Source organism: Balaenoptera borealis (assembly GCF_965194805.1).
Source record: "Balaenoptera borealis genome assembly, chromosome: 2".
In the NCBI taxonomy this organism is placed as follows: domain Eukaryota; kingdom Metazoa; phylum Chordata; class Mammalia; order Artiodactyla; family Balaenopteridae; genus Balaenoptera; species Balaenoptera borealis.
In genome coordinates this window covers 53,844,140-53,871,521 of record NC_138867.1, presented here as the reverse complement: position 1 = coordinate 53,871,521, position 27,382 = coordinate 53,844,140, and the positions used below count along the sequence as shown (strand labels likewise).

Here is a 27,382-nt window from a genome sequence, read left to right as displayed (position 1 = left end):
AGTTAAAAAAAAAAATTATGGGCTTTTATATTTCAAAATTTGGCATGTTATTTATTTATGGTTGAACAACAGAAATTTATTTATCTTAATCACAGTTCTGGAGGCTGGTAAGTCCAAGATCAAGGTGTTGGCATTCTGAGACCTCTTCTTTTGGCTTGTAGGCCACGGCTACCTCACTGTGTGCTCACCTGGCCTTTCCTCAGGACATGTGCACGGGGAGAGAGGGAGGGAGATCTGTCTCTTCCTCTTCTTATGATGCCACCTACTGGATTAGGGCCACATCCTTATGGCCTTATTTAACCCTAATTACCTCCTAAAGACCCTATCTCCAAATGGCAGTAACACTGGGGGCTAGGGCTTCAATATATGAATTTTGGAAGAACACAGTTCAGTCCGTAGACCTGGGAAAGTCTATTCTAGGAAGGAAATAAAGATGAATGGGAAGGAGGTAAAGGAGACAGTAGAAGAAGAGAGGCATCCTGTGATGCTTACTCAGATTTTTTAGAAGTCTGACATTGAGGTGAGAGTAAAGGATTGAAATAGGATCCTAAAAGTACACAAGGAGCTACTTTTATTAATACTAAAATTACCTATTGGGAAGCAGGTCCTGTGCTCAGTGCTATAAATGCAGAAAACAGTAAGACAGTGTTCTTGCCTTCATGCAGCTTATACCTAGTTGATGACACAAACAAGTAGACGATTTCATTATCGTGAAAAGTTCCAAGAGATTATCTCAGTAATGGTAGGCTTGGTTATAGACACTATCTCGTCTGCTGAAAATAAAGTGGAATGAATTCACTAAAAATTACTTTAAAAGCATTAAAGACCTGATAAGTTAGGAACAAAATATCAGGCCAAATCTGAAGGGAAAATGGAAATTCACTGAGATACAGGAGCAAAGAATGTGCTTTTGCCCTGAGGGCATTAGCCTATTCAGGAAAATGTCTGGGTTTTTTAATGGCCTTCAATGGTGAGGAGGCATAAATCAAATACCAAACCCACACCTAGATGAGACATCCAGCAGAAGACATTCACAATAAGCCAGGACACCAGTTGAAACAGACATGCTATTGCACAGAATTAGATTCAGAGTTTGAATCTTTGGATTGTCCAAGTAATACCCATTTTTGCACTCATATTAAGGTGGTCCACTATTGATAATACGATAAAATCATGAAAAAATAAATATGAATCCCTTTCTAGAGTAAACTACCTTCATCCTAGGTCTCAGTTACCTCTCTAAATAATTTTTTTTGTCTTTCCTTGTATTTTCTTTTTTTTCTTTTTTTCTTTTAATTGGGGTATAGTTGTTTTACAATGTTGTGTTTCTGCTGTACAGCGAAGTGGAGTTCCCTGTGCTATACAGCAGGTTCTTATTAGTTAACTATTTTATACATATTAGTGTATATATATCAATCCCAATCTCCCAGTTCATCACACCCCCCACCCCCTGCTTTCCCCCCTTGGTGTCCATACGTTTGTTCTCTACATCTTTATCTCAGTTTCTGCCCTGCAAACCCGTTCATCTGTACCATTTTTCTAGATTCCACATATATGCGTTAGTATACGATATTTGTTTTTCTCTTTCTGACCTTACTTCACCCTGTATGACAGTCTCTAGGTCCATCCACGTCTCTACAAATGACCCAATTTTGTTCCTTTTTATGGCTGAATAATCTTGCATTGTATATATGTACCACATCTTCTTTAACCACTCTTCTGTCGATGGGCATTTAGGTTGCTTCCATGACCTGGCTATTGTAAGTAGTGTTGCAATGAACATTGGGGTGCATGTGTCTTTTTTTTTTATTATTATTAAATAGGAACTGCTATTTATTTATTTATTTATTTATTTATTTATTTATTTATTTGCTTTGTTGGGTCTTTGCTGCTGCGAGCGGGCCTTCTCTAGTTGCAGTGAGTGGGCTTCTCATTGCGGTGGCCTGTCGTTGTGGAGCATGGGCTCTAGGCGCGTGGGCTTCAGTACTTGTGGTTCGCAGGCTCTAGAGCACAGGCTCAGCAGCTGTAGCACATGGGCTTAGTTGCTCCGTGGCATGTGGGATCCTCCCAGACCAGGGCTTGAACTTGTGTCCCCTGCATTGGCAGGCAGATTCTCAACCACCATGCCACCAGGGAAGCCCACATGTGTGTTTTTGAATTATGGTTTTCTCTGGGTATATGCCCAGGATTGGGATTGCTGGGTCATATGGTAATTCTATTTTTAGTGTTTTTAAGGAAACTCCATATTGTTCTCCATAGTGGCTGTATCGATTTACATTCCCACCAGCAGTGCAAGAGGGTTCCCTTTTCTCCACACCCTCTGCGGCATTTGTTGTTTGTAGATTTTTTGATGATGCCCATTCTAACCAGTGTGAGGTGATACCTCACTGTAGTTTTGATTTGCATTTCTCTAATAATTAGTGATGTTGAGCAGCTTTTCATGTGCCTCTTGGCCATCTATATGTCTTCTTTGGAGAAATGACTATTTAGGTCTTCTGCTCATTTTGTGATTGGGTTGTTTGTTTTTTTGATATTGAGCTGCATGAGCTGTTTATATATTTTGGAAATTGATCCTTTGTCCATTGATTAGTTTGCAAATATTTCCTCCCATTCTGAGGGTTGTCTTTGGGTCTTGTTTATAGTTTCTTTTGCTGTGCAAAAGCTTTTAAGTTTAAGTCTGCTGATCTTTTTTGACCCACGTCCTAGAGTAATGGAAATAAAAACAAAAATAAGCATGGTGTATCACATGATTGATTTGTGAATATTGAAGAATCCTTGCATCCCTGGGATAAATCCCACTTGATCATGGTGTGTATGATCATTTTAATGTATTGTTGGAGTCAGTTTGCTAGTATTTTGTTGAGGATTTTTGCATCTGTATTCATCAGTGATATTGGTCTGTAATTCTCTTTTTTTGTAGTATGTTTGTCTGGTTTTGGTATCAGGGTGATGGTGGCCTCATAGAGTGAGTTTGGGAGTGTTCCTTCCTCAGCAATTTTTTGGAAGAGGAGAAGGGTGGGTGTTAGCTCTTCCCTTAATGTTTGATATAATTCACCTGTGAATCCATCTGGTCCTGGACTTTTGTTTGTTGGAAGATTTTTAATCACAGTTTCAATTTCATTACTTGTGATTGGTCTGTTGATATTTTCTATTTCTTCCTGGTTCAGTCTTGGAAGGTTATACCTTTCTAAGAATTTGTCAATTTCTTCCAGGTTGTCCATTTTATTGGCATAGAGTTGCTTATAGTAGTCTCTTATGATGCTTTGTATTTCTGCAGTGTCTGTTGTAACTTCTCCTTTTTCATTTCTAATTTTATTGATTTGAGTCCTCTCCCTCTTTTTCTTGATGAGTCCGGGTAAAGGTTTATCAATTTTGTTTATTTCTCAAAGAACCAACTTTTAGTTTTATTGATCTTTGCTATTGTTTTCTTTGTTTCTATTTCATTTGTTTCTGCTCAGATGTTTATGATTCTTTCCTTCTGCTGACTTTGGGGTTTTTTTGTTCTTCTTTTTCTAGTTCCTTTAGGTGTAAGTTTAGATTGTTTATTTGAGATTTTTCTTGTTTCTTGAGATAGGATTGTTTTGCTATAAACTTCCCTTTTAGAACTGCTTTTGCTGCATCCCATAGGTTTTGGGTCATCATGTTTTTGTTGTCATTTGTCTCTAGGTATTGTTTGATTTCTTCAGTGATCTCTTGGTTATTTTGTAGCGTATTGTTTACCCTCCACATGTTTGTGTTTTTCACATTTTTTTTTTCCTGTAATTGATTTCTAATCTCATAGCATTGTGGTCGGAAAAGATGCTTGATACGCTTTCAAGTTTCTTATATTTACTGAGGCTTGATTTGTGACCCAAGATATGATCTATCCTGGAGAATGTTCCATGTGCACTTGAGAGGAAAGTGTAATCTGCTTCTTTCAGATGGAATGTCCTATAAATATCAATTAAATCTATCTGGTTTATTTTGTCATTTAAAGCTCGTGTTTCCTTATTAATTTTCTGTCTGGATTGTCTGTCCATTGGTGTAAGTGAGGTGTTAAAGTCCCCCACTATTATTGTGTTACTGTTGATTTCCCCTTTTATAGCTGTTAGCATTTGCCTTATGTATTGAGGTGCTCCTATGTTAGGTGCATGTATATTTATAATTGTTATATCTTCCTTTTAGATTGATCCCTTGATCTTTATGTAGTGTCCTTCCTTGTCTCTTGTAACATCCTTTATTTTAAAGTCTATTTTATCTGATATGAGTATTGCTACTCCAGCTTTCTTTTGATTTCCATTTGCATGGACTGTTTTTTCCATCTCCTCACTTTCTGTCTGTATGTGTCCCTAGGTCTGAAGTGGGTCTCTTGTAGACAGCATATATATGGGTCTTGTTTTTGTATCCATTCAGCAAGCCTGTGTCTTTTGGTTAGAGCATTTAATCCATTCACATTTAAGGTAATTATCAATATGTATGTTCCTATTACCATTTTCTTAATTGTTTTGGGTTTGTTTTTGTAGGTCCTTTTCTTCTCTTGTGTTTCCCACTTAGAGAAGTTCCTTTAGCCTTTGTTGTAGAGCTGGTTTGGTGGTGCTGAATTCTCTTAGCTTTTGCTTGTCTGTAAAGCTTTTAATTTCTCCATCAAATCTGAATGAAATCCTTACTGGGTAGAGTGTTCTTGATTGCAGCTTCTTCCCTTTCATCACTTTAAATATATTGTACCACTCCCTTCTGGTTTGCTGAGTGTCTGCTGATAAATCAGTGGTTAACCTTACGGGGAGTTCCCTTATATGTTATTTTTTTGTTTTTCCCTTGTTGCTTTTAATAATTTTTCTTTGTCTTTAATTTTTGTCAATTTGATTACTATGTGTCTGGGTGTGTTTTTCCTTGGTTTTATCCTGCCTGGGACTCTTTGCGCTTCCTGGACTTGGGTGGCTATTTCCTCTCCCATGTTAGGGAAGTTTTCAACTATAATCTCTTCAAATATTTTCTCAGGTCCTTTCTCTCTCTCTTCTCCTTCTGGAACCCCTATAATGTGAATGTTGGTGCATTTAATGTTGTCCCAGCGGTCTCTTAGGCTGTCTTCATTTCTTTTCATTCTTTTTTCTTTATTCTGTTCTGCAGCAGTGATTTCCACCATTTTCTCTTCCAGGTCACTTATCTGTTCTTCTGCCTCCATTATTCTGCTGTTGATTCCTTCTAGTGTAGTTTTCATTTCAGTTATTGTATTGTTCATCTCTGTTTGTTTGTTCTTTAATTCTTCTAGGTCTTTGTTAAACATTTCTTGCATCTTCTTGATCCTTGCCTCCATTTTTTTTTCCCCCAAGGTCCTGGATCTTCTTCACTATCATTATTCTGAATTCTTTTTCTGGAAGGTTGCCTATCTCCACTTCATTTAGTTGTTTTTCTGGGGTTTTATCTGATTCCTTCATCTGCTACATAGCCCTCTGCCTTTTCATCTTGTCTATCTTTCTGTGAATGTGGTTTTTGTTCCACAGCCTGCAGGATTGTAGTTCTTCTTGCTTCTTCTTGCTTCTGTTGTCTGCCTTCTGGTGGATGAGGCTATCTAAGAGGCTTGTGCAAGCTTCCTGATGGGAGGGACTGGTGGTGGGTAGAGCTGGGTGTTGCTCTAGTGGCCAGAGCTCAGTAAAACATTAATCTGCTTGTCTGCTGATGGGTGGGGCTGTGTTTCCTCCCTGTTGGTTGTTTGGCCTGAGGCGACCCAGCACTGGAGCCTGCAGGCTCTTTGGTGGGGCTAAGGGCGGATTCTGGGAGGGCCAATGAGTACTTCCCAGAACTTCTACTGCCAGTGTCCTTGTCCTCAAGGTGAGCCACAGCTGCCCCCTGCCTCTGCAGGAGACCCTCCAACACTAGCAGGTAGGTCTGGTTCAGTCTCCTGTGGGGTCACTGCTCCTTCCCCCTGGGTCCTGGTGCGCAGACTACTTTGTGTGTGCCCTACAAGAGTGGAGCTTCTGTTTCCCCCAGTCCTGTCTACGTCTTGCAGTCAAATCCTGCTGTCCTTCAAAGTCCAGTTCTCTGGGGATTACTCTTCCTATTGCCAGCCCCCTAGGTTGGGAAGCCTGACGTGGGGCTGAGAACTTTCACTCCAGTGGGTGGACTTTTCTCCAGTTTGTGATTTGCTCACCTAGCAGTTATGGGATTTGATTTTATTGTGATTGCACCCCTCCTACCGTCTCATTGCAGTTTCTCCTTTGTCTTTGGATGTGGGATATGTTCTCTGGTGAGTGCTAGTGTCTTCCTGTCGATGATTGTTCAGCAGTTAGTTGTGATTCCGGTGCTCTCACAGGAGGGAGTGAGCGCATGTCCTTCTACTCCGCCATCTTGAACCAGTCTCTCAAAATTTGGCATGTTATGATGATTGGGGTTCTGTTTAAAAAATTTTTTTATATTGACGTATAGTTAATTTACAGTGCTCTGTTAGTTTCAAGTGTACAGCAACATGATTCGGTTGCTGTACACCTGAACCATGATACATATATTCATATACATGATACATATATTCTTTTTCAGATTCTTTTCCTTTATAGGTTATTACAAGATATTGAGTATAGTTCCCTGTGCTGTACAGTAGGTCCTTGTTGTTTACCTGTTTTATATATAGTAGTGTGTATTTGTTAATCCCAAACTCCTAATTTATTTCTCCTCCCCCTCCCTTGCTATCTATCCCCTTTGGTAACCATAAGTTTGTTTTCTATGTCTGTGAGTTTCTGTTTGATAAAGGGGTTTGGTTGTAATACGTTACTTTTTTGTTTATCAGAGCATCATTCGTTGTGATGAAGATGAAGCTCACGTTGCATCTGTATATTGCACTGTATGTGCAACTCACTTGTGCTCAGAGTGTTCCCAAGTTACGCATTCTACAAAGACATTAGCAAAGCACAGGAGAGTGCCTCTAGCTGATAAACCTCATGAGAAAACCATGTGCTCTCAGCATCAGGTGCATGCCATTGAGTTTGTTTGCTTGGAAGATGGCTGTCAAACTAGCCCACTCATGTGCTGTGTCTGCAAAGAATATGGAAAACACCAAGGTCACAAGGTATGAATATAGTTAAACTGGATGACTCTACCTAGTTTACCAGCCCGCCATTTATTTTCACTGACTTGGTTTTTTATGCTAAGAGTAGAGATCAAAGAAGAGCTAAATGATGAATGAGTTGAGCTGGGTAGCATGAAAATAAATGAGAGATTTATTTTCTGAATATTATAACAAGAATTTCAGAGTCCTCATGATTCTTTCTTTATTGATAAATGGCTTTCCAGCATGAAACAAAAGTTCTTTGTGTGCCTGTTTTTGTAATGCACTGGATTATTTTGATAATAATTATGTCTGTTGACGACCTAATGCTTGTGGTAAAATTTTAGAGAGGGTTTCTTGGATTCTTGTTTAGCAGTAAATGGACTTCCTAATTTTAAATTATTTCTTTGAAAGGTAAATAGTTTTGGGGCGAAGGCAAAGTAGTATTTCTTATGCTGTGTTTTTTGTAAATGTGTTATAAAAGCCTCTTGTGGCTGATGCTTTTTTATTAATAGGAGCCATTTAAGTAGCATTTTATATCATTAGTCAATACTGCGAGTTCTTTTCTATAATTATGTTGCATCTTATAGCATTCAGTATTGGAACCAGAAGCTAACCAGATCCGAGCATCAATTTTAGATATGGCTCATTGCATACGGACCTTCACTGAGGAAATCTCAGATTATTCCAGAAAATTAGGTGGAATCGTTCAGCACATTGAAGGAGGAGAACAAATAGTGGAAGACGGAATTGGAATGGCCCACACAGAACATGTATGGGTTTTTTTCTTCCTCACCCTTTTCCTTGTCACTTTTTCACCTTGTAGGATTTATTGAGCAATTACATTGTGCCAGTACTGCACTGGTCACTGGAAATAAGTTTTTTAAAAAGTCTTTGTCTTTATGGAAATTTATAATTCATCATGGAAGAGAGCCAGTTTCAAGTGTGGTAACTGTTACTTTGTGGGGGAAGTACAGGATGCCCTGGCAGTGTGCATAAAAACAGCAATAACTTGGGTAAGTCTTAGAAGGCTTTCTAGAAGATGTGGTGTCTAAACTGAGATTTGAAGGAGTTTAGTCAGGGAGAAGAGCGGGGTGGGGAGTGAGTTGTTCCAGAGAGGGAAGCATATGTTAAAATACATGGAAGTGAGAATTGGACATATCGTAGAAACTTAACTAAGTTCGCTATGGTTGAATCTTTGAGTATTGGGGTGGGGCGTGGCAAGAAAAGATGTTGGAGAGTTAAGGGCCAAATCCTGCAGCATCTTGTTAGACATGTTAAAGAGTTTGGACTGTATCTTACGGGCAGTGATGAGCTGTTGAAGAATTGGCATAGGAATAACATAATCAGGTTTGCATTAAGAAAGGTTGCTCTTTAATATAAAAAATGAATTGGAGGAGCAACAAGATTGGAAGCAAGGAGGCCTATTGTGAGGTTGCTGAAATTATCTACTTGAGAAATGTTTATGGCCCATAATACTGGAGTAGTGAGAATGGAGAGGAGTACATGGATTTGAGATTTTAAAGAAGTAGAATAGTGATTTACTGATAATATTAGTGATTTAGTGATAATACTGATTGGATAGGTACTTTGCAGGGTCAGGCATAATGCCTAGATTTCTACCTTGCCCAACCTGGTGGATGGTGATATTGTGCTCTAATGGGGGAGGAAGAAGAATTTGGGAGGGGATAATGGGACCAAGGTGATAAGTTTAATTTGCATGTTGAATTTGTTATTTCTGTGAGATAAAAGGAGATACCCTTCAGTAAATTGAAGAGTCAGTGGGTGTTAGGAACTGTGTCTAACTTTTAAGAAGTTTGGCTGTGAAGAGAAGGAAGGAACTTAGGTGGTAGTGGTAATTGCATTTTAAAATTGAATTATAGAGGAGAAAGGGATATTTTCACATGGGAATATAAAGTACAGGGACAGATACAATGTAGTGTTTTTCTTTTGTAAAGAAACCAAGTTAAGCTAAGTCATTGGGGAATAATGCTAGAACTGCTCTCTGTCAAATATAGTAGCCATTAGCCTCATGTGGCTATTTAAGTTTAAATTATTTAACAGTTCAAGAAAATACAGAATTTACTTCCTCAGTCTCACTAGCTACATTTCAAGTACATTTTACGTGCATGTAGCTGGTGGCTACCATATTAGTCAGCACAGATATAGAATATGTCTATCATCACATAAAATTCTATGGGACATTTTTGTGCTACGGTGGAAATATTTTATTTATTCCCTCAGCAAATATTTATTGAACACATCCCAAGTGCTAGACACTGTTGAAGTCAAAAATACCTGCTTTTGCAAAGTTTACATTCTAATGTGGGGAGAGAGACAGTACATAAGTAAAATACAGAAGTATGTCATTAGATACTTTGGAGAAAAATAAGGGAAAGGGGGAGTGCACTTTTATATGGGGTGTTTGAGGACAGTCTCCCTGAGAAGGGGCACTGAGCAAAGACCTAAAGGAGATGAGAAAGGGAACCATGCTAATATTTGGGGGAAGAGCATTCTAGGCAGAGAGAAGAGCAAGTACAGAGGCCCTGAAGTTGGAGTGTGCCTTGTGTGCTTAAGAAACTTTGAGGAGGTTGAGTTAGCTAAATTAGAATGATTGATGGGGAGCATAGCAGGAGTTGAGGTCAGAAAGGTCCTTAAAGGCACTTGCTTTACTTTCTTCCAGGAATGCCCTTGAAGATATTCACATGGTTCCCTCTCTTACCTCCTTCAGGTCTTAGCCCAGATGTCTCTTTCCCAGGGAGTCTGTCGTTGAACATCCCCTATAAAGGACTTTGGCATTTACTCTGAGTGGGAAACCACTGGAGAGTTTTGAGCAAAAGAATAATTATCATTCTGACTTAACATTTAAAAAAGGATCAGTCTGGCTTCTGGGTGGAGAATACATTATAGGCGGCAGAGGTAAATCTAGTGAGCCCAGTTAGGAGACTATTATAATAATCAGGTGAGAGATGATAATGGCTTCAATCAGGTTGGCAGAGGTGAAGGTGGTGAGGCATGATCAGATTCTAGATATATTTTGAAGTCAGCAGAATTTGTTGAGAAACTAGTTGTGAGATACGAAAGAGAAGTGTTAAGGGTGACTCCAATTTTTTTTAGCTTGAATAACCTGGAAGATGGAGTTGCCATTTATTGAGATGGAGGAAACTAGGTTCAGGGTTGAGAGAGACTGGAGATTAGGTATTCCTTGTTGCTTGAAATGTCATTTAAACAGTTGGATATCCAAAGGCTGTGGTTAAGGGGAAAAATTTAGTGTGGAGATAAACATTTTGGGATTTTTAAGGATATAGATTGTATTTAAATTTTCATTATTTCACATATAAAATCTTTGTTAAGGTTACAGTTGTTTAAAACTTATTTTTATTGCCTTAGGTACCAGGTACTGCAGAGAATGCCCGATCATGTGTCCGAGCTTATTTTTCTGATCTACATGAAACTCTGTGTCGTCAAGAAGAAATGGCTCTAAGTGTTGTTGATGCTCATGTTCGAGAAAAACTGATTTGGCTCAGACAGCAGCAGGAAGATATGACTATTTTGTTATCCCAGGTTTCAACAGCCTGTCTCCATTGTGAAAAGACTTTGCAACAGGTATGTGTTTTTTGTTTTTTGTTTTTTTAAAGGCTAGTACTCCAATACCAGTAAACGAAGTCAGTTTTTTGTTTTTTTTTTAAACTTTGGGTTTATTTATTTATTTATTTATTTATTTATTTATTTATTTATTTATGGCTGTGTTGGGTCTTCGTTTCTATGCGAGGACTTTCTCTAGTTGAGGCAAGTGGGGCCACTCTTCATCGCAGTGCGCGGGCCTCTCATTATCGCGGCCTCTCTTGTTGCGGAGCACAGGCTCCAAACGCGCAGGCTCAGTGATTGTGGCTCACGGGCCTAGTTGCTCCGCGGCATGTGGGATCCTCCCAGACCAGGGCTCGAACCCGTATCCCCTGCATTGGCAGGTAGACTCTCAACCACTGCGCCACCAGGGAAGCCCCAGGTATGTGGTTTAAACATGATGAGGACATAGTTTAAGAAGGAGGATTTGTAAGCTTAAGTATATCATTACCAGAGGTACACACTAGTCTATTTTATTAATTTAATAAATATTTTTATATTATTACTCTGTGTTACTGTGGGCATTAACATTGTGCTTAGGACATGGTCTCTAACCTCAAATTGCTCCACTCAACCATATCAATGTCCTCTCTTTCATGTGTCTTCCCCACCATAAAACCATAGGTTCTAGAACCTAACTTCTTGTCATTCTTCAGTCATCCCAAGCCCATTAACCCTTCTTTGCCAAGCATATACTATTCTTTCTGCTTGATGGGCTTATGTCTCCCTTTTCTGATATTGGAAATCCTTCTTCAAATGTTTGCTGTTCTTTGAAGCTACTTACCCTTCCTTGCTCTTTTTTGTTTTTGTTTTTGGTGGTGGAGGTGGGGTGCCTCTCTAGCATGTACTCCCTATCTCTGCTCTAATTTATTGGTTCTTAACTTTGATGTCACAGAAAACCCGTGTTTTTTCATGGTTGAGGTATCATAAGCAATTTGTTACCCAGTTTGCAGATAATGTGCTTTTAAAATAGATTTAAGGTTATTCTAACAAAAATGCCAGTCTTACTCATTACTATTTTGGATCTGCCTTCACGATGTGCAATTTAAGGCTAATTATTGCCCTAGGAATTCCTGATAAGCTTCAGTCACTCTCATCTTTTGATATATTGCTAATGATTGTGTTGATATCAAATCATCATAGAGCTAAACTTTTTACTGTTGTAGAGCTTTTTCTCTTAAATATCTGATTAGACTTAAACGAATGTGGCCAGGCTGTAACCACATCAGTCTAGAGTCCTTTAGTCCTTATCACATTGAATTGTAATAATTGATGTTTATGCCATTTATTAAGTTGTCTTTGAGCTCCAGTCCTGTTCTATCCTCTGCTTTGTGATGCTGATACTGGAACTCTGCAAACCACATACCAGCTCTGCCAGCTGCCTCCATGCGATTTTAGGCTCTGCCAGTAGGGGACAGTAGAAGGAAGCTGAAAGGTGGAGGCGGTTTCCTGTGCGTTCCCATTTGCTTGGGGTTCCTGTGAATGACACTGCTCATACTATGAGACCACTTTCCTTAGAGATCTGAATTTCAGCTCCATGGGATCCCTCCTATAAGTTTTTAAGTTTTAATAATTCTAGCGTCTCGCCTTTATTCTCCCAGCCCTGAGGGTGGTAGCCATTTCCTACGGTTGTTTCCTCCATGATACCTCAGAGTTCTTTTCACCCTTTCAGTTGCCTACTTAATAACTACACCTAGTTAACAGTTCTTCATATTAATTTTTTCTATTCATATGACTGTTGTGGTTTTTATCTCCTGATTTGAACCTAATGATACAATATGCACATTTGTCCTTCTGGATGTACCTATCCAGATACAAAGAATTTAGAGATACAAAGAGTTTAATAAATACTTGTTCAGCTCAAGCTACACAGCAAAATTACAAATGGATCATGTCCTAAATCATACTTAAGTGAATACTTCGAAGTATTTTTATATTTATTTTATTAAAAAGAAAGCTCATAGTTACTGAAATATTTAGAAGTATTTGGAAGTATTTTAGAGTTTCTGAAGCATTTTGTCAAAGTGACTGATAATTGTTAATGACATGGTATTATCTCACTATGTTAATGCAGATGAAATTGCGGTCTTAGATTCATTCTTCATATGGACCTATTAGTTTTGTTCTGATTTATGGACACAGAACCCTAATCTCAATCAATATTCTTAAAAGTTCCTGCCACAGAGATAACTGAACAGAGGAATGGATGGAACATCACATATATATTACCAATTTTGAGAACAAAATCATCCCTCCCCTCCAGAAAAAATTGATGCATCATCTAAGTTCAAGGCATAATACTGAATGGTTAGGATTTGTTTATTAGGCAAATATTTGTTGTGTGCCTACTATGTGCCATGTATATTCTAGGTACATGGAATATGTCAGTAAACAAAGCAAGCAAAAAGCCATAATCTTGTGGAATTAGCATCCTAGCAAGGAGAAGGCAGACAATAAGCTATAACCATATCTAATAAGTAAATTATATAGTATGTTAAAAAGTGATCAGAGCTAAGGGAAAAGAAAAAAGTATGAGGGTACAGCAGATTGTATTTTTAAATAGGGTAAGCATCACTGAGAGAAGGTGAGATTTGAGCAAAGACTCAAAGGGGAAGAAGGTGAAGGGAACTAGCTCACACCTTAATGAAGAAGATTTCGGCTGAGGAAATGGTTAGAGCAAAAACCCTAGGTGACATGCCTGGTGTATTTGAGGAACAGCAAAAGAGGGCACTGTGGCTGGAATAGAGTAAGCGATGGAGAGAGTAATAGGAGCTGAAATTAGAGGTAATAGGGAATTATATGTAAGGAGGGCCTTGTGGGCCATTGGAAGGACTTCAGTTTTTTCTGATTGAATTGGGGAAACCATTGTGGGGTTTTGAGCACAAGAATGATTTGATCTTACTTAAAAGGATCTGGCTGATGTGTAAAAAACAGATTGAAGGAGGGCAAAGATGGAAGGAAGGAGCTCAATGGTTAGAAGACTGTTGTAGAATTCCAAGTGAGAGAGAATAGTGGCTTGGATAGTGGGGGCTAGAAGTACCCAAATTTTGGATATTCAGTAGGATTTGTTGACAAATTATATGTGGGAATAAGGGAGGAGAAGGCAAGAATGACTCAAAGTTTTTGTTCTGGCAATTGGAACAACCAAATTGCTATCACCTAATATGAATATGCAACTGTGAGCAAAAACTGACAACACCGCTTCTCTCATGGAGGTTAAATATTGTTGGGAGATCTCTGTCTTATGAAGAATATATTGGTATATGTATAGAATATCTCTGGAATAATATCTGAGAAACTGAAAAGTGCTTAACTTTGAGGAGAGGGCCTGGGAATCTAAAGTGAGAGGGAGACATTGCAGTTTGACCTTTAGTCTTTTTTTTTTTTTTTTTTAAACCAATACATGTGTATCTTAAATTATTTAAAAACTTTTTATAGGAGTACAATATATATATACAGAAATATGTGCATAAGTGTTCAGCTGGCTGAATTTTCAGTCTGGACATTACTGTGTAACGAGCATCCAGATCAAGTAACAGAACATTACCAACCCCAGAAGCCCCTCAGACTCTCTTCTAGTAACTACGCGCCTTTCCTCCTAAGGATAAACCACTATCCTGATTTCTAATATATACCTTGTTTTGGCCTGTTTTAGTAATTAATAAAAGTGGGAATCATGCAGTACAAACTCTTCATGTCATTTCTTCCCTTACTGTATGTTTGTGAAATTCATATCATCACATGTAATTGTAGTTCATTCTTACCTGAATGAACCTGTAGTTCATTCAACCATTCATTTTGGTTGTATTGCATTTGTGAATATACCATACTTTATTTATCTACTCTTCTATTGATGGGCTCTTAAATTATTTATTAATGCCTGATTATTGTTAACTTAGTCAAATTTATATATAAGTTAACTTTCAATACTGTAATGTTAAATGAGCTTTTCTTGAGTTTTAGTGATATCTCTTTTTTCGTTGTTTCTTTACAAAGTTTATAAGAAATACCGTCTTCTCTTTTCTAGGATGATTGTAGAGTTGTCTTGGCAAAACAAGAAATTACAAGGTTACTGGAAACATTGCAAAAGCAGCAGCAGCAGTTTACAGAGGTTGCCGATCACATTCAGTTGGATGCCAGCATCCCTGTCACTTTTACAAAGGTAATATATTCTATACTTCGTTTTTAGGTGTGTTTTTGAACAAATCATAATTGTTTTACATTCCATGATAATCAGCTAAGAGACAACTAAGAAATTAATGAACCACAGAATTAGGGAAAAAAAAAATGACTGTATCAGTGGAAAATAGAAGGTGGTGTAATGAGTCTCCCTGTATCATCACCTACTTGAACAATTAAAAACTTTTTATTTCATCTACCCTTTCCCCCAGTCTCTTTCTACCTATAGTCTCCCAGGTTATTTTGAAACAAATCCCAACATATTTCATCCTAATATATCATTTCATCTATGTAATATTTTCATGTTTCTAAAACACGGGTTCTGTTCTCTTTTTCAAAACACAACCAGAATACCGTTACCACACCTAAAAAATTGAATAATAAATCTCTAATATTATCCATTATCCAGTTAGTATTCAGATTTCCCAGATTGTTAAAAAAAATTTTTTTAGGTTTGAGACAAAATCCAGCAAGGTGTGTATTTGGCATTTGGTTGATATGTTTTGGTCTCTTTTCAAGTGGATTCCCCCTAATTTAAAAAGGTACGTGTATTCCATTTTGCTCTCTATTTTTAGGGAGTGGCTTTTTTTTTTTAATTTATTAATTTAATTTATTTATTTTTGGCTGCGTTGGATCTTGGTTACTGTGCGCAGGCTTTTTCTAGTTGCGGCGAGCGGGGCTACTCTTTGTTGTGGTGCGCGGGCTTTTCACTGAAGTGGTTTATCTTGTTTCGGAGCACGGGCCCTAGGCACGTGGGCTTCAGTAGTTGTGGCTCGCGGGCTCTAGAGCGCAGGCTCAGTAGTTGTGGTGCCCGGGCTTAGTTGCTCCGCGGCATGTGGGATCTTCCCGGACCAGGGCTCAAACCCGTGTCCCCTGAATTGGCAGGAGGATTCCTAACCACTGCGCCACCAGGGAAGTCCTAGGGAGTGCCTTTTAAAACTTTTTTAATCTTGTTTTATAATTATGTGAAACATTCACATGGTCCAGAATCAAATCTACAAAGCAAGGTTCATTCAGAGAAGTCTAACTTATATTCCTGACCCTGCCACCCTTTTCTTCCCTTCTCCATAGAAAACCATTAAGAATTTTCCTTAGTTTTATTCATCATTTAAAAAAAATAGGGAAATATATTTGCATGCACACTCCCCATATTTAAAGGTAGAATACTGTATGCACTTCTCCACCTTGTACTTTTCACTGAAGTGTACATCCTGGAGGTCAGTCCATAGCAGTATATAGTGACATTTTCTGTTCCCTTTTACAGCTGCAAGGTACTTTATTGTGAGAATGTACATTTTTTTATTATGGTGAAAAACACATAATATAAAATTTACCATCTTAATCATTTTTTAAGTGTTTAGTTCAGTATTGTTAAGTGTGTTCACATTGTGTGAAACATTTCCAAAAATTTTTCATCTTGAAAAACTGAAACTATACCTTATAAACAATGACTCCCCTATCCTCCCCCCTTCTCACTAGCTCCTAGTAGCCACCATTCTACTTTCTATTTCTTTGTATTTGACTACTCTAAATTTATCACGCAAGTGGAATCATATAGTATTTGTCTTTTTGTGACTGGCTTATTTCACTTAGCATTATGTCCTTAAAGTTCACCCATGTTGTAGCATGTGACAGAATTTCCTTCTATTTTGTCTAAATAATATTCCATTGTTTGTATATACCACATTTTGTGTATCCATTCATCTATCTATGGATATTTCGGTTACTTCACCTCTTGGCTATTGTGAATATTGCTGCTATGAACATGGGTGCACAGATATCTCTTTGAGACTTTGCTTTCAATTCTTTTGGATAAATTCCCAGAAGTGGGACTACTGGATCATATGGTAGTTCTGTTTTTAATTTTCTGAGGAAATGCTATACTGTTTTCCATAGTGGTTGCATCATATTATATAAATCCCACCAAAAGTGCACGAGGGTTCCAATTTCTCCACATTTTCACCAACACTTGTTATTTTCTGTTTGTTCTGGGGTTTTTTTTTTTTGATAGTAAAACAGGATGGCTTACACTAGTAGCCATCCTAATTGGTGTAAGGTGATATCTCATTGTGGTTTTGATTTGCATTTCTCTGATGATAGTGACACTGAGTATCTTTTTCATATGCCTCTTGGCCAGTTCTTTGGAGAATTTTGTACAAGTCCTTTGCCTGTTTTTCTATTGAGTTATTTGATTTTTTTGTTGTTGAGTTGTAGGAGTTCTTTTTATATTCTGGATGTGAATCTATTACCAGATACATGATTTGCAAGTATCTTCTCCCATTCTGTAGTTTGCTTCTTCACTCTATTGATTGTGTCCTTTTATTCACAAAAGTTTTTAAGGTTGATCTAGTCCCATTTGTTTATTTTTGCTCTTGTTGACTGTGCTTTTGATGTCATATCCAGGAAATCACTGCCAAATCCAATGTTATGGAGCCTTTCTTCTGTGTTTTCTTCTAGGAGTTTTATAGCTTTGGTTCTTATGTTTAGGGCTTTAATTCATTTATTTATAATCCAAGTATTTATAATTGTTATATATTCTTTCTTTATTTGCCCTTTTATCATTATATGATGAAATTCTTTGTCTCTTATAACAGTTTCTGACTTAAAATCTATTTTGTCTGATATTAGGATAGCCACCCCTGCTCTCTTTCGGGTATGATTTGCATCTCAAAGATTTGCATCTCTTTCCATCCTTTCACTTTCAGACTATGTATTTCCTTAGCTATGAAGTGAGTCTCTTGTAGATAGTATATTTTTGGATCTTGGTTTTTCACGCATTTAGTCAAACTGTCTTTTGAGTGGAGAGTTAAGTCTATTTAAAGTAATTATTGATAGGTAAATACTGTTGTCATTTTGTTCATTGTTTTCTGCATAACTTGATAGGTTTTTTTTGTTTCACCTTTCCTCTTTCATTGCCTTCTTTTGTGTTTTATTGATTTTTTTATAGTGTCATATTTGATTCCCTTCTCTTTTCCTTTGGTATATATTCTGTGGATTTTTTTTGTGTGTGGTTACCATTGCAATTACATAAAACATCTTAGTTACAACATTCTATTTTAAACTGATAGCAGTTTAACTTCAACTGCATACAAAAACTCTGTTCTTTCACAGCTCCATCCCCCTGTACTTTATGTTATTGATGTCACAAATTACATCTTTATTGTACACCTATTAGCACAGGCTTATAGTTTATTTTCATGTGTTTGTTATTTCAATTCTATGAAGAATTAAATTTATGCACCCAAATTATAATACAGGTTACTATTTGTCCATGTAGTTATTGTAACCATTTTAGATTTTCATATGGCTTCATGTTGCTGTCTACCGTCCTTTCATTTCAACTTGAAGGACTCCTTTAGCATTTCTTATAGAGCAGGTCTAGTGGTAATGACTCCCTCAGATTTTGTTTTTCTGGGAAAGTCTTGATTTTCCCTTCATTTCTGAAGGACAGTTTTGCCATATGTAGCATTCTTGGGTGACGGTTTTTTTCTTTCAGCACTTTGAGTGTATCATCCCACTCTTTCTGGCCTGCAGTGTTTCTGCTGAGAAATTTGTTAATAGTCAAATTTATGTGATGAGTCACTTTTCTCTTGCTGCTTTATCCTGTTTTTGACTTTTGACAGTTGGATTATAATGTGTCTCAGTGTGGCTCTCTTTGGACTTATCCAAGTTGGAATTGAGCTTCTAGAATTTTTATGTCCATTTCTTTCCTCAGATTGGGAAGTTTTCAGCCATTGTATCTTCAAGTAAGATCTCTTTGCCCCTTTATTTCTGTATCCTCCTTCTGGGACTCCCATTCCCATATGTCTCTTAGGGTCTTTTCACTTTTCTTCATTCTTTTTTCTTTTTCCTCCTCTAACTCCATTAGTTCAAATTACATGTCTTGTAAAAAACTAATCCTTTCAAAAATCCTATGTACGTTTGGTACAATTTTTAATCACCATTTTACAGATGGGAGAAGTCAGGCAGAGAGGTCATGCAGCTAGCAATATATACAAGTATGTTCATTGCAGCATTATTTGTAATATCAAAAAATCAGAGATGACCTAATATCTCTCAGTTGGTGATTGGTTAAATTGTGGTACATGGAATATAATAAAGCAATTAAAAGAAAAAGGTAGGTCTATATGTTTTGAAATGAAAGGATTCCATAATGTACTATTGAGTGTAAAAAGTAGTTGCAGTGTGTATTTTTTTTTTTTTAAGTGTATCTGCTTTGTGTATGTCAACCAATGTCTGCACAGGAAGATATCTTGTGGGGTATATGTGAAATTGTTAACAGTGGATATTTATGGGAAGTGAGTATCACTTTTCATTTTTAATTAATATATTTAACACAGAATGAAAAATCTTATTTAAAGAAGATTCAGTTGAGTTAGAAAATCTGGGACAAATAAGTGGGTATGTGTATTTTTTTTAACTTATATAAAAACAAAGTAAGTAGTAAGTTTTACTAAGCTAAGATTTAGCAAAGCAGTGAGGATTGATTTCCTCTTTCTAAAGATCAGAATAAGGGTATTTTAATAAGGGTATTTTAATAGGGGACTATAACTTTGATTTTAATGGATTAAGGAATGAGTAGGAGACACAATAATTAACAAAGGTATTTTATAAATAAAAGTGTAAGTACTAATACTTTTAATTCCATATCAAAATAAAAAGATTAATTTTTTTAAAAATTATAGGACAATAGAGTTCACATTGGACCCAAAATGGAAATTCGAGTTGTTACGTTAGGATTAGATGGTGCTGGAAAAACTACTATTTTGTTTAAATTAAAACAGGATGAGTTCATGCAGCCTATTCCAACAATTGGTAAGTATGAGTATTGCTTTTACCTTAATGGACATTTTACAGACAAACCCTAGCTTACAGCTGAGTCCTTTGGGACTTATTTTTTGTCAATCTGGTGTGGAGATTGGCTCTAAGACACCAGCATTTCAGAGAAAAAAATGCAAGATTCAGTGGCTGTGGGATTGAAATGTGGCTGGGGAGGATAGCAAGAAGGAACAGAATACTGGTGGGACAGTGGAAGGAATAAAGGATTGATGACCCTGGCTGAGGATTAGGGTAGTGATGCAGATCTGGTACTTGGGTGTCAAGGTCTTAAGGACTCTGGTGATTAGAGGGCTAACCCTGGTTAAAGGTATACATTTCCCCATGCATGTTTATCACGAGTGGAGTTGGTTGGGGAGCAGTAGATAGTGCTGTATGCAGATAATTTGTAAGTCACAGTTATAAACAGGGTTGCCTGTGTTTGGTGTGTAAATGTAAGTTCAGTATTAAAGTAAGTTTTTTTAAAAACAGGTTTTAATGTGGAAACTGTAGAATATAAAAATCTAAAGTTCACCATTTGGGATGTAGGTGGAAAACATAAATTAAGACCATTGTGGAAACATTATTACCTCAATACCCAAGGTAAGAATGTAAAAATTACATCTTAATTTTTCAAATTTTTAGGATGCCAGTTCAGTTTTCAATTCATTGATTTAGCTAATAAAACTGATATTTTAGCATTGTTTAAAAACGTGACTATACCTTTAAATATTGGTAGCAAGCTCCACATTATTAAGAAAATTAAGGTGGATAGACTGGGTTATGTACTCTGGTCTATTTCATGAAAAACCATAATTTAGCATAAAGACCAAATTTATCTTATATATGTAGGTAATTAAGTGTACTTTCCTCTTGCTGCTCTTAACAGTTAAAGTATATTATTAGTGTTCATATGAGCATGATCACTGGCAATATTGTGTTATAGGGTAGAATTTGTGGCATATAGTTCTCTTGCTCTATTCAATTAAATTCAACTCAACAGTTATCCCATTATAATCTCTCAATAGCGCCACTCCTTCATTTCTATTCACAATTAGCTGTTATCTGCAGAAGAAACTACAGTGGTTTGCTTTTGACCAAACTGTGTTATATCACATATATTCCACTTAGCATTTATTCACACTTGGGCCCCATTCTACACTTTGCCTCTTGTACCCCAACATAAAGCTTATTATGTTCATGCTACCTGTTCCATATGTCATCCTATTTTCCACCTAGAAGAAAGACTAGATAATTTTTACTTTGGGATTCTTGATATTAAGTTTAGTATGAGACAGTGATTTAGGGGACAAAATGGAATTTTGAACATGAGGAATGGTTGAAAGTCTGGGATGTTTAGCTACCATAAGGTAGCTGGAAAGATTTCAAAAGAGAATTAATTCAGTAGATATTTATGAAGTTTCTGCTGTGTATTTCGAGTACAATCTGTGGAAAGTGCTGTGCCAGGCACCTAGAGAGAATACTTTGGAGAGATAAAGACGGTGATTTATTTATTTTTAAAACACTATCTTTTGGTAAAGCAAGTAGTAATCAAAGAAATAACATCAGTAGGTAGATCATAAGAGCTACATTTTCATTCATTAAGAGAAAAATATTAAACGATATGCACAACAATCTGTGTTTGGTAGGCAAGCATTGTAAATCCTGTTATAGATGGGGAAACAACAGCTGAAAAGTTAGGTGAACTGTTTGAGATTATATCATTAATTATTGCTAGGTGTTCCTATAATAAGCAGCCTTTCTGTGAAAATAATGATGGTAGACTAACCATAATATATTAATGAGAACATTAAAATATTTAGTCCATTTACTGAAATTTAACAAGTGACTAAATGAATATTTTTCTCTTTTTTTGGTAGCTGTTGTATTTGTTGTTGATAGCAGTCATAGAGACAGAGTTAGTGAAGCACACAGTGAACTTGCAAAGTTGTTAACAGAAAAAGAACTCCGAGATGCTTTGCTCCTGATTTTTGCTAACAAACAGGTAACACATTTTTATTTCAGAATATTTATTTTAGCATTCCACATTATAAGTAGCTGTTAAGATTTCAAGGGAAATAATTCAGTAGATATAAAATTTCTGCTCTGTATTTTGAGTACAATCTATATGGAAGGTGCTGTACTTGGTACCTTGGAGTATACAGAAGGAAATAAAGTAGTTGATGCTCACTAGACGCTCCTATGTATTTAGGTAAGCATGTTAAGTGTATATTTTTAATACAAAGAAAATTGGTAAGTGACTTCGGTAATATTAACAGTGTTAAGGAAAATTGGAGAGTAGTTCTAAAGGTGGTATTTTGTAAGATTTGTAAAAAGTAGGATTTGAATTGAAACTATAAGAGTTGAAATTATGGATAAGACTTTGAGTTAATATGTGAAGGAAAGAACACTGCAGGCAGGAAAAAGTATTTTTAGGGAGCATCAAGGAGATCTGTATGTGAGGGGTAGGTAGAGGATGAAGAAATCCTAGAGTAACAGATGAGGTTGTGTGATAAAGGCCTGACAGGGCCAGGCTGAGAAATTTAGGTTATATTCTATGAGTAAAGGAGAACCATTAAAAGTTGGTGATAAGATCATATTAGTGTTTTAGGATTGTTATTTTGGGGGTAGGATGTAGAATTAATCAGGGGCAAGGGAGTAGAGACATGCAGATGCCGTAAATTGCTGCAGTAATTCAAGTGACAGTTAACAAGATCCTGAATTAAAGGAATGGAAGTGTAGAAGCAGACTGAAGAAACTTTATGGACATAGAATAGTTAGAATTTGGTGACCGAACGGGGAGGATGAAGGACGGGGAGTAGCTGAAGATTCTTAGATTTTGGGACTAAGCTTCTGGGAAGATGAGAATGCTTTTCTTTAGTGCAATAGGGGGGCTTAGATGTCATAAGAAGGAAGAGTAGGATGGACAGGGAATTTCCCCTTAATAAAAAAAAAAAAGCAAACTATTAAGAGCTGATATACTTCACTTTATTTATGATTAAAGATATGCAAATAAGACAGAGTGAAATACCATTTTCCACCTATCATATTGTTAAAGATGAAAATGTTTGCTAATCCTCAGACTTGCATACACTGCTGGTGTGCTTATTAAACGGAGACATTTTCTTGGAGAGCAATATGGCAGTACTTTGTCAAAGTTTTAGGTGCATATACCCTTTTACCCTGTAATTCTATCTCTAGTAATGTATTCTGCAGACAGATATCCTAAGGTTATCTTAGAGATAATTTTGTAAATGTATGTATGTAAAAATACATATGTTTATATGAATGTGTATGCATATGTAGTAGCACATAAGCACACATCTTCAATCTAAATATTCAGTATAGGACTGGTTAAGAAAATTATGTTGCATCTACAGTGGAATGCAATACAGATGTTAAAAATAATATGGAAAATCTGCTTGTCCTGATAATGGAAAGATATCTTTATTTTCAAGATATGTGTTAAGTAAAAAACAAAAAAAGAGAGTATGTTCCTGTTTATTTGCGTGAGTGTGCATGGAAGTTTTCTGAAAAATATGAAAGAAACTGTTACTGATGATTGCTTCTGGGAAGAAGGGGTATTCAAGGGTATTTGGAGAGCTTTTTTTAAATTTTTTTATTTTACTGATAGTTGCTTCTGGGACGAAGGGGTATTCAGAGGTATTTGGAGAGGTTTTTGTGTTTTTTTTTTTTTTTTGGCCGCACCACGTGGTTTACAGGATCTTAGTGTCCTGACCAGGGATTGAACCCGGGCCCCTGGGAGCGAGAGTGCTGAGTCCTAACCACTGGACCACCAGGGAATTCCATGGAGAGTTTAATAAACTCTTTACTATATAAACCCTATGTAAAAGCCATTTCTTACAATGTACATGTATTAATTTTTTTTTAATTGATGCCTTATAATGACCTGGGCAGTTTTTTCATTCAGGGGGCACAGCCTTTATTGATTTCATTGCAAGACTTCTTACAGACTATATTATAACCAAAACTCAAATTTTTTCTCATTAATCTCAAAATAATTACTGAAAGTTGAATTTAGGTTTTAACTTTAGTATAGGCTTCTGTTAGAATGGTACCAACAGAACTGTAAATAAATAACAATAATTACAAATACGATAATTTTGATGGACTGATTAAAATTCTGATGTGTGTATATCTTTCAGGATGTTGCTGGAGCTCTGTCAGTAGAAGAAATCACTGAACTTCTTAGTCTCCATAAATTGTGCTGCGGCCGAAGCTGGTATATTCAGGGCTGTGATGCTCGAAGTGGTATGGGACTGTATGAAGGGTTGGACTGGCTCTCACGGCAACTTGTGGCTGCTGGAGTATTGGATGTTGCCTGATTTTAAATGCAGCAGTTGTTTAAAGTTTTGTGGTTAAGAGTTATTTTGCACATAATATGATGTAAGAAATTATACATCTCAAAGGTAGTTAATTTACGATGTATATATAAAAGGAATTTTAGTTTGGGAATTCAGTACAATATTGCTTTTAAAAAACTGTAGTAAAATTTAAATATCTGATGGACCAGATTAAATTGGATTAAATAGGGACTTACTGGGTATACATTTTTTTTCAACATACATTTGTTATTTAAGTTTTTCAGATTATATGTGACCCATATATTGGGAAAGAAGTAGTCACAAAGAGTAGGTGAAGGTTTATTCTTTCAAAGGAAAAAGGATAGCCAACTGAGTGCCTAATGGAACCTCTGTATGAAGCAAGTGAAGCATGGCTTCTTCAACTTGGCTTTTCACTGGATTTTGGCAGTATTTAGTAGCAAAACAGGCAGTGACTTAATGAAATACAATTCAAACTGCATCTTTGGGTAGTAGGATTACTTTAACATTCAGTATAACAGAACACCTTTAATGCCAAGAACTATAAGCTATAGAAAATTAATATTTTATAGTGTTTTATTAAAGCTCTCCTAAAGCCTTTTGTAGAAAACCCAGTGAGTTAGAATGAAATGTAATCTAACTAGGCCTGATGTCGGATTAGTACTACACTGAAGAACAATTAATAATAAAACTGTGAAAGTCAGTTATATTCTAGTTGATCTTCACTTCTGAAAGACCCATTTGCAGGGCTGAACCTGAATGTATTATTTCCCAGGTCAGAGCTCTAAATTCGTCCTTCTGTTTTTCAGTATATTTACAGTACTTAGCATTGTGTCTTTTAAAAATAATATTGCATCTTCAGTGAGAATGACTATAGGTAAAATGTAGTAAGTTACACACAGAAACCAGGGTTGGTTTTACATAAAAGGTAGAGATATAAGTAGAAAACTACCTCTACCACAAGAGAGGTTATTTATGCAGTAGAAAATGCTTATTACAATTACTTTAAAATGTTTTCCCAAAATAAGTGTATTTATGTTAACAATAAAATGTGATCAAGGCTTTTCTTGACAAGGCCTTGAAAAGTTGTTTGAGAAACAACATGTCTAAGGAAAAGAAATGTTCAAAAAGTTTACGTCACATTTATTATGCAGTGCTGTGAGTAGAAGTTTAAAAAGTTTGTGCTCTTTACTGTTTTTCATTTTGTAAGGAAACTCCCTTATTATGGCAGTACGATTTATATTTAAACATACCTAGATTGAATTTTATGGTTTTTGTTTTTCTTTTTAAATGCTCTTTATACTTTAGGATGAGGTTAAATCCTAAATCTTATTATTTGAAACGCTATGAGGACATTGATGTCTGATGATAAGATGTGACTCCTGGGTGGCACTGTTTTGGTTCAGTCTCTTCAAATGTACTTTTGTTTAAAAACAACAAAACTTTTAGAAAACAAAGCATTAAAAAAAAGTCCGTCAGTATTATGGGCAGTGTGTAAATAAGTAATATTACATCCTTTATTTTTCAAGTAAAAGGTCATGCTGTTACAAGTGTAGTTTGTGCATATAAGTTAATACTTCTGAATTAAATTAACATTTGACTGATTGCAATAATTGTGAAAAATAAAAAAGATGTTACATTTGCCTGTGAGCCCTTGAACTATTTTCTCTACTAGGTAATTGGAAAAAAAAAAGTCTAACACTAACATGTAAACTTGCATTTTCCTTGCAAATTAAGTTTATTTTACCAATTTTGCTTAACTTTTAAATTCACATTCCTAGCATATTTCTGAAACAATTTAAAAATTGCGTTTAGACTTGATTATAACATAAGTGATAGTACTGTTTGTTACTATTTTTTTAAAAAATACTTTTCTCAGGCTCTTATTACTATTTGTGGTTGTATTCTTTCACTAATTATTAGTTAAGATTGTGCTTGCTAGTTCCCTCTGGGAAATGTCGAACTTCAGAGAGAGGTTTTAAATACGGTCTCTTTGGATTTGCCTCCTGTCACTGAATTTCTGTATCAAGCCTAAATATTATTGTATGGTTTATGTAAAGCAGGTTTTTCAAGTGTATAGTCTTGGTCTGTAATTCTGGAATGCTTTATAATTACCAGAAGCCGTTATTTGCATTACACATATGATCAGTATAGACAGCAATAAAATGTTAAAATCATTTTAAAGAAGTCCTATCATTATTCTAAAAATTCTGTTTCTTGAACCATCTATATAGTAGTATTGCTGGTAACCAATTAAAGTTATATTTGTGCTGTGGTTAAGAGAAAACAAAATGGGATAGGGATTGACTTGTATGACAAATTTGAGATATACTTTATTAAAAATTTAGAAATACCATTCCGCCATTCCGTATTTGCAGTTTGGCACATTTAAGTATTATAACTGTAGTGTTTTTAAAGGAGAGCTAAAATTTTGCATTGAACAAAGTGAAATTATTGCTTTTTAAATTTAAAATTTAACCTTGTTTCATACAAGAACATAGCATTTTAAATAACTGTTTTTAGAAAAAGGCTTGGAAAACTTAGCTATATCCTATGAGCTAATGTTGCTAAAACACTTTATGTGACACTGAGCTACTTCTCAATTTGCAAAGTGGTAATAAGGAAGAAGATAGCTGTACTTTTCCCTAAAAGAATAATGAATGGAAAGGACTAATGAATAAGTATCAGATGGTATCTTGCTAATAATTTAAAACATGCTTTAAAAAAGACATCTGGCAGTGTAGGTTTTTAGGTCTACTGATTATGTTAAATTTGTGACATGGAATGGAAAAATTCATTAATCAAATATGATTTTCACTCAAAGCAAAATAATTTTATTTTGGGAAGAATGAGGCATCACTACCACCACTTGGTGGCAGTATTACCAAAAATTTAGGATTAAGCTTTTACGAATGAATTGATAGGTAGATAAGTCTGAACACCTAAAATTATTAGGGAGAAAAGGTAAATGTCATAGTGAAGAGTCATTTTCTGTCCAAAATCTAGTTCTTTTTAAAAGGAGGACACAATATTAATTTAAAGTTAGCACAGTTTGGCATGTTCTTCCATCACAGTTTATGGTACAAAAATGGGTAAGGGAAATAATCCTGCTGATCAGTAGAAGGAAAAATGTAAGCTTAGATATAAAGCATAAGAATGTGAATTCCCTAAACACGTCTGCTGAACATGTTCCTCCTATAAGTTCTTAAGAGTCTGTTTGGAAAGTAGAAGCAGTGATTCTGAAGTAATTTATGAGGGTAAGTGAAGAAGAAATGAATTAAGACTTGGACTCATATTGTTTTATTGCTCCAATTTCTACTAATCTCTCCATTGTTAGATAGATAGATATTAACATTTTTACTCAATATATACTTTCTTGATGGTAGATTTAGTAAGGTAAGAA

The 27,382-nt window shown here is 36.0% G+C and overlaps 1 protein-coding gene across 1 annotated transcript in view; it reads left to right on the top strand.

The window, feature by feature from the left end:
* TRIM23 (tripartite motif containing 23) overlaps positions 1-26,156 on the top strand; it is a 38,788-nt gene extending 12,632 nt beyond the window's left edge. Inside the window, exons 4-11 of the mRNA XM_082373758.1 lie at positions 6,761-7,039; positions 7,609-7,791; positions 10,409-10,624; positions 14,670-14,804; positions 19,507-19,636; positions 20,129-20,239; positions 21,517-21,641; positions 23,803-26,156. Coding sequence (XP_082229884.1) covers positions 6,761-7,039; positions 7,609-7,791; positions 10,409-10,624; positions 14,670-14,804; positions 19,507-19,636; positions 20,129-20,239; positions 21,517-21,641; positions 23,803-23,982 — 1,359 coding nt within the window. The 3' untranslated portion in view covers positions 23,983-26,156. The remainder of the gene's footprint in view (positions 1-6,760; positions 7,040-7,608; positions 7,792-10,408; positions 10,625-14,669; positions 14,805-19,506; positions 19,637-20,128; positions 20,240-21,516; positions 21,642-23,802) is intronic.
* The last annotated feature ends 1,226 nt before the right edge of the window (positions 26,157-27,382 follow it).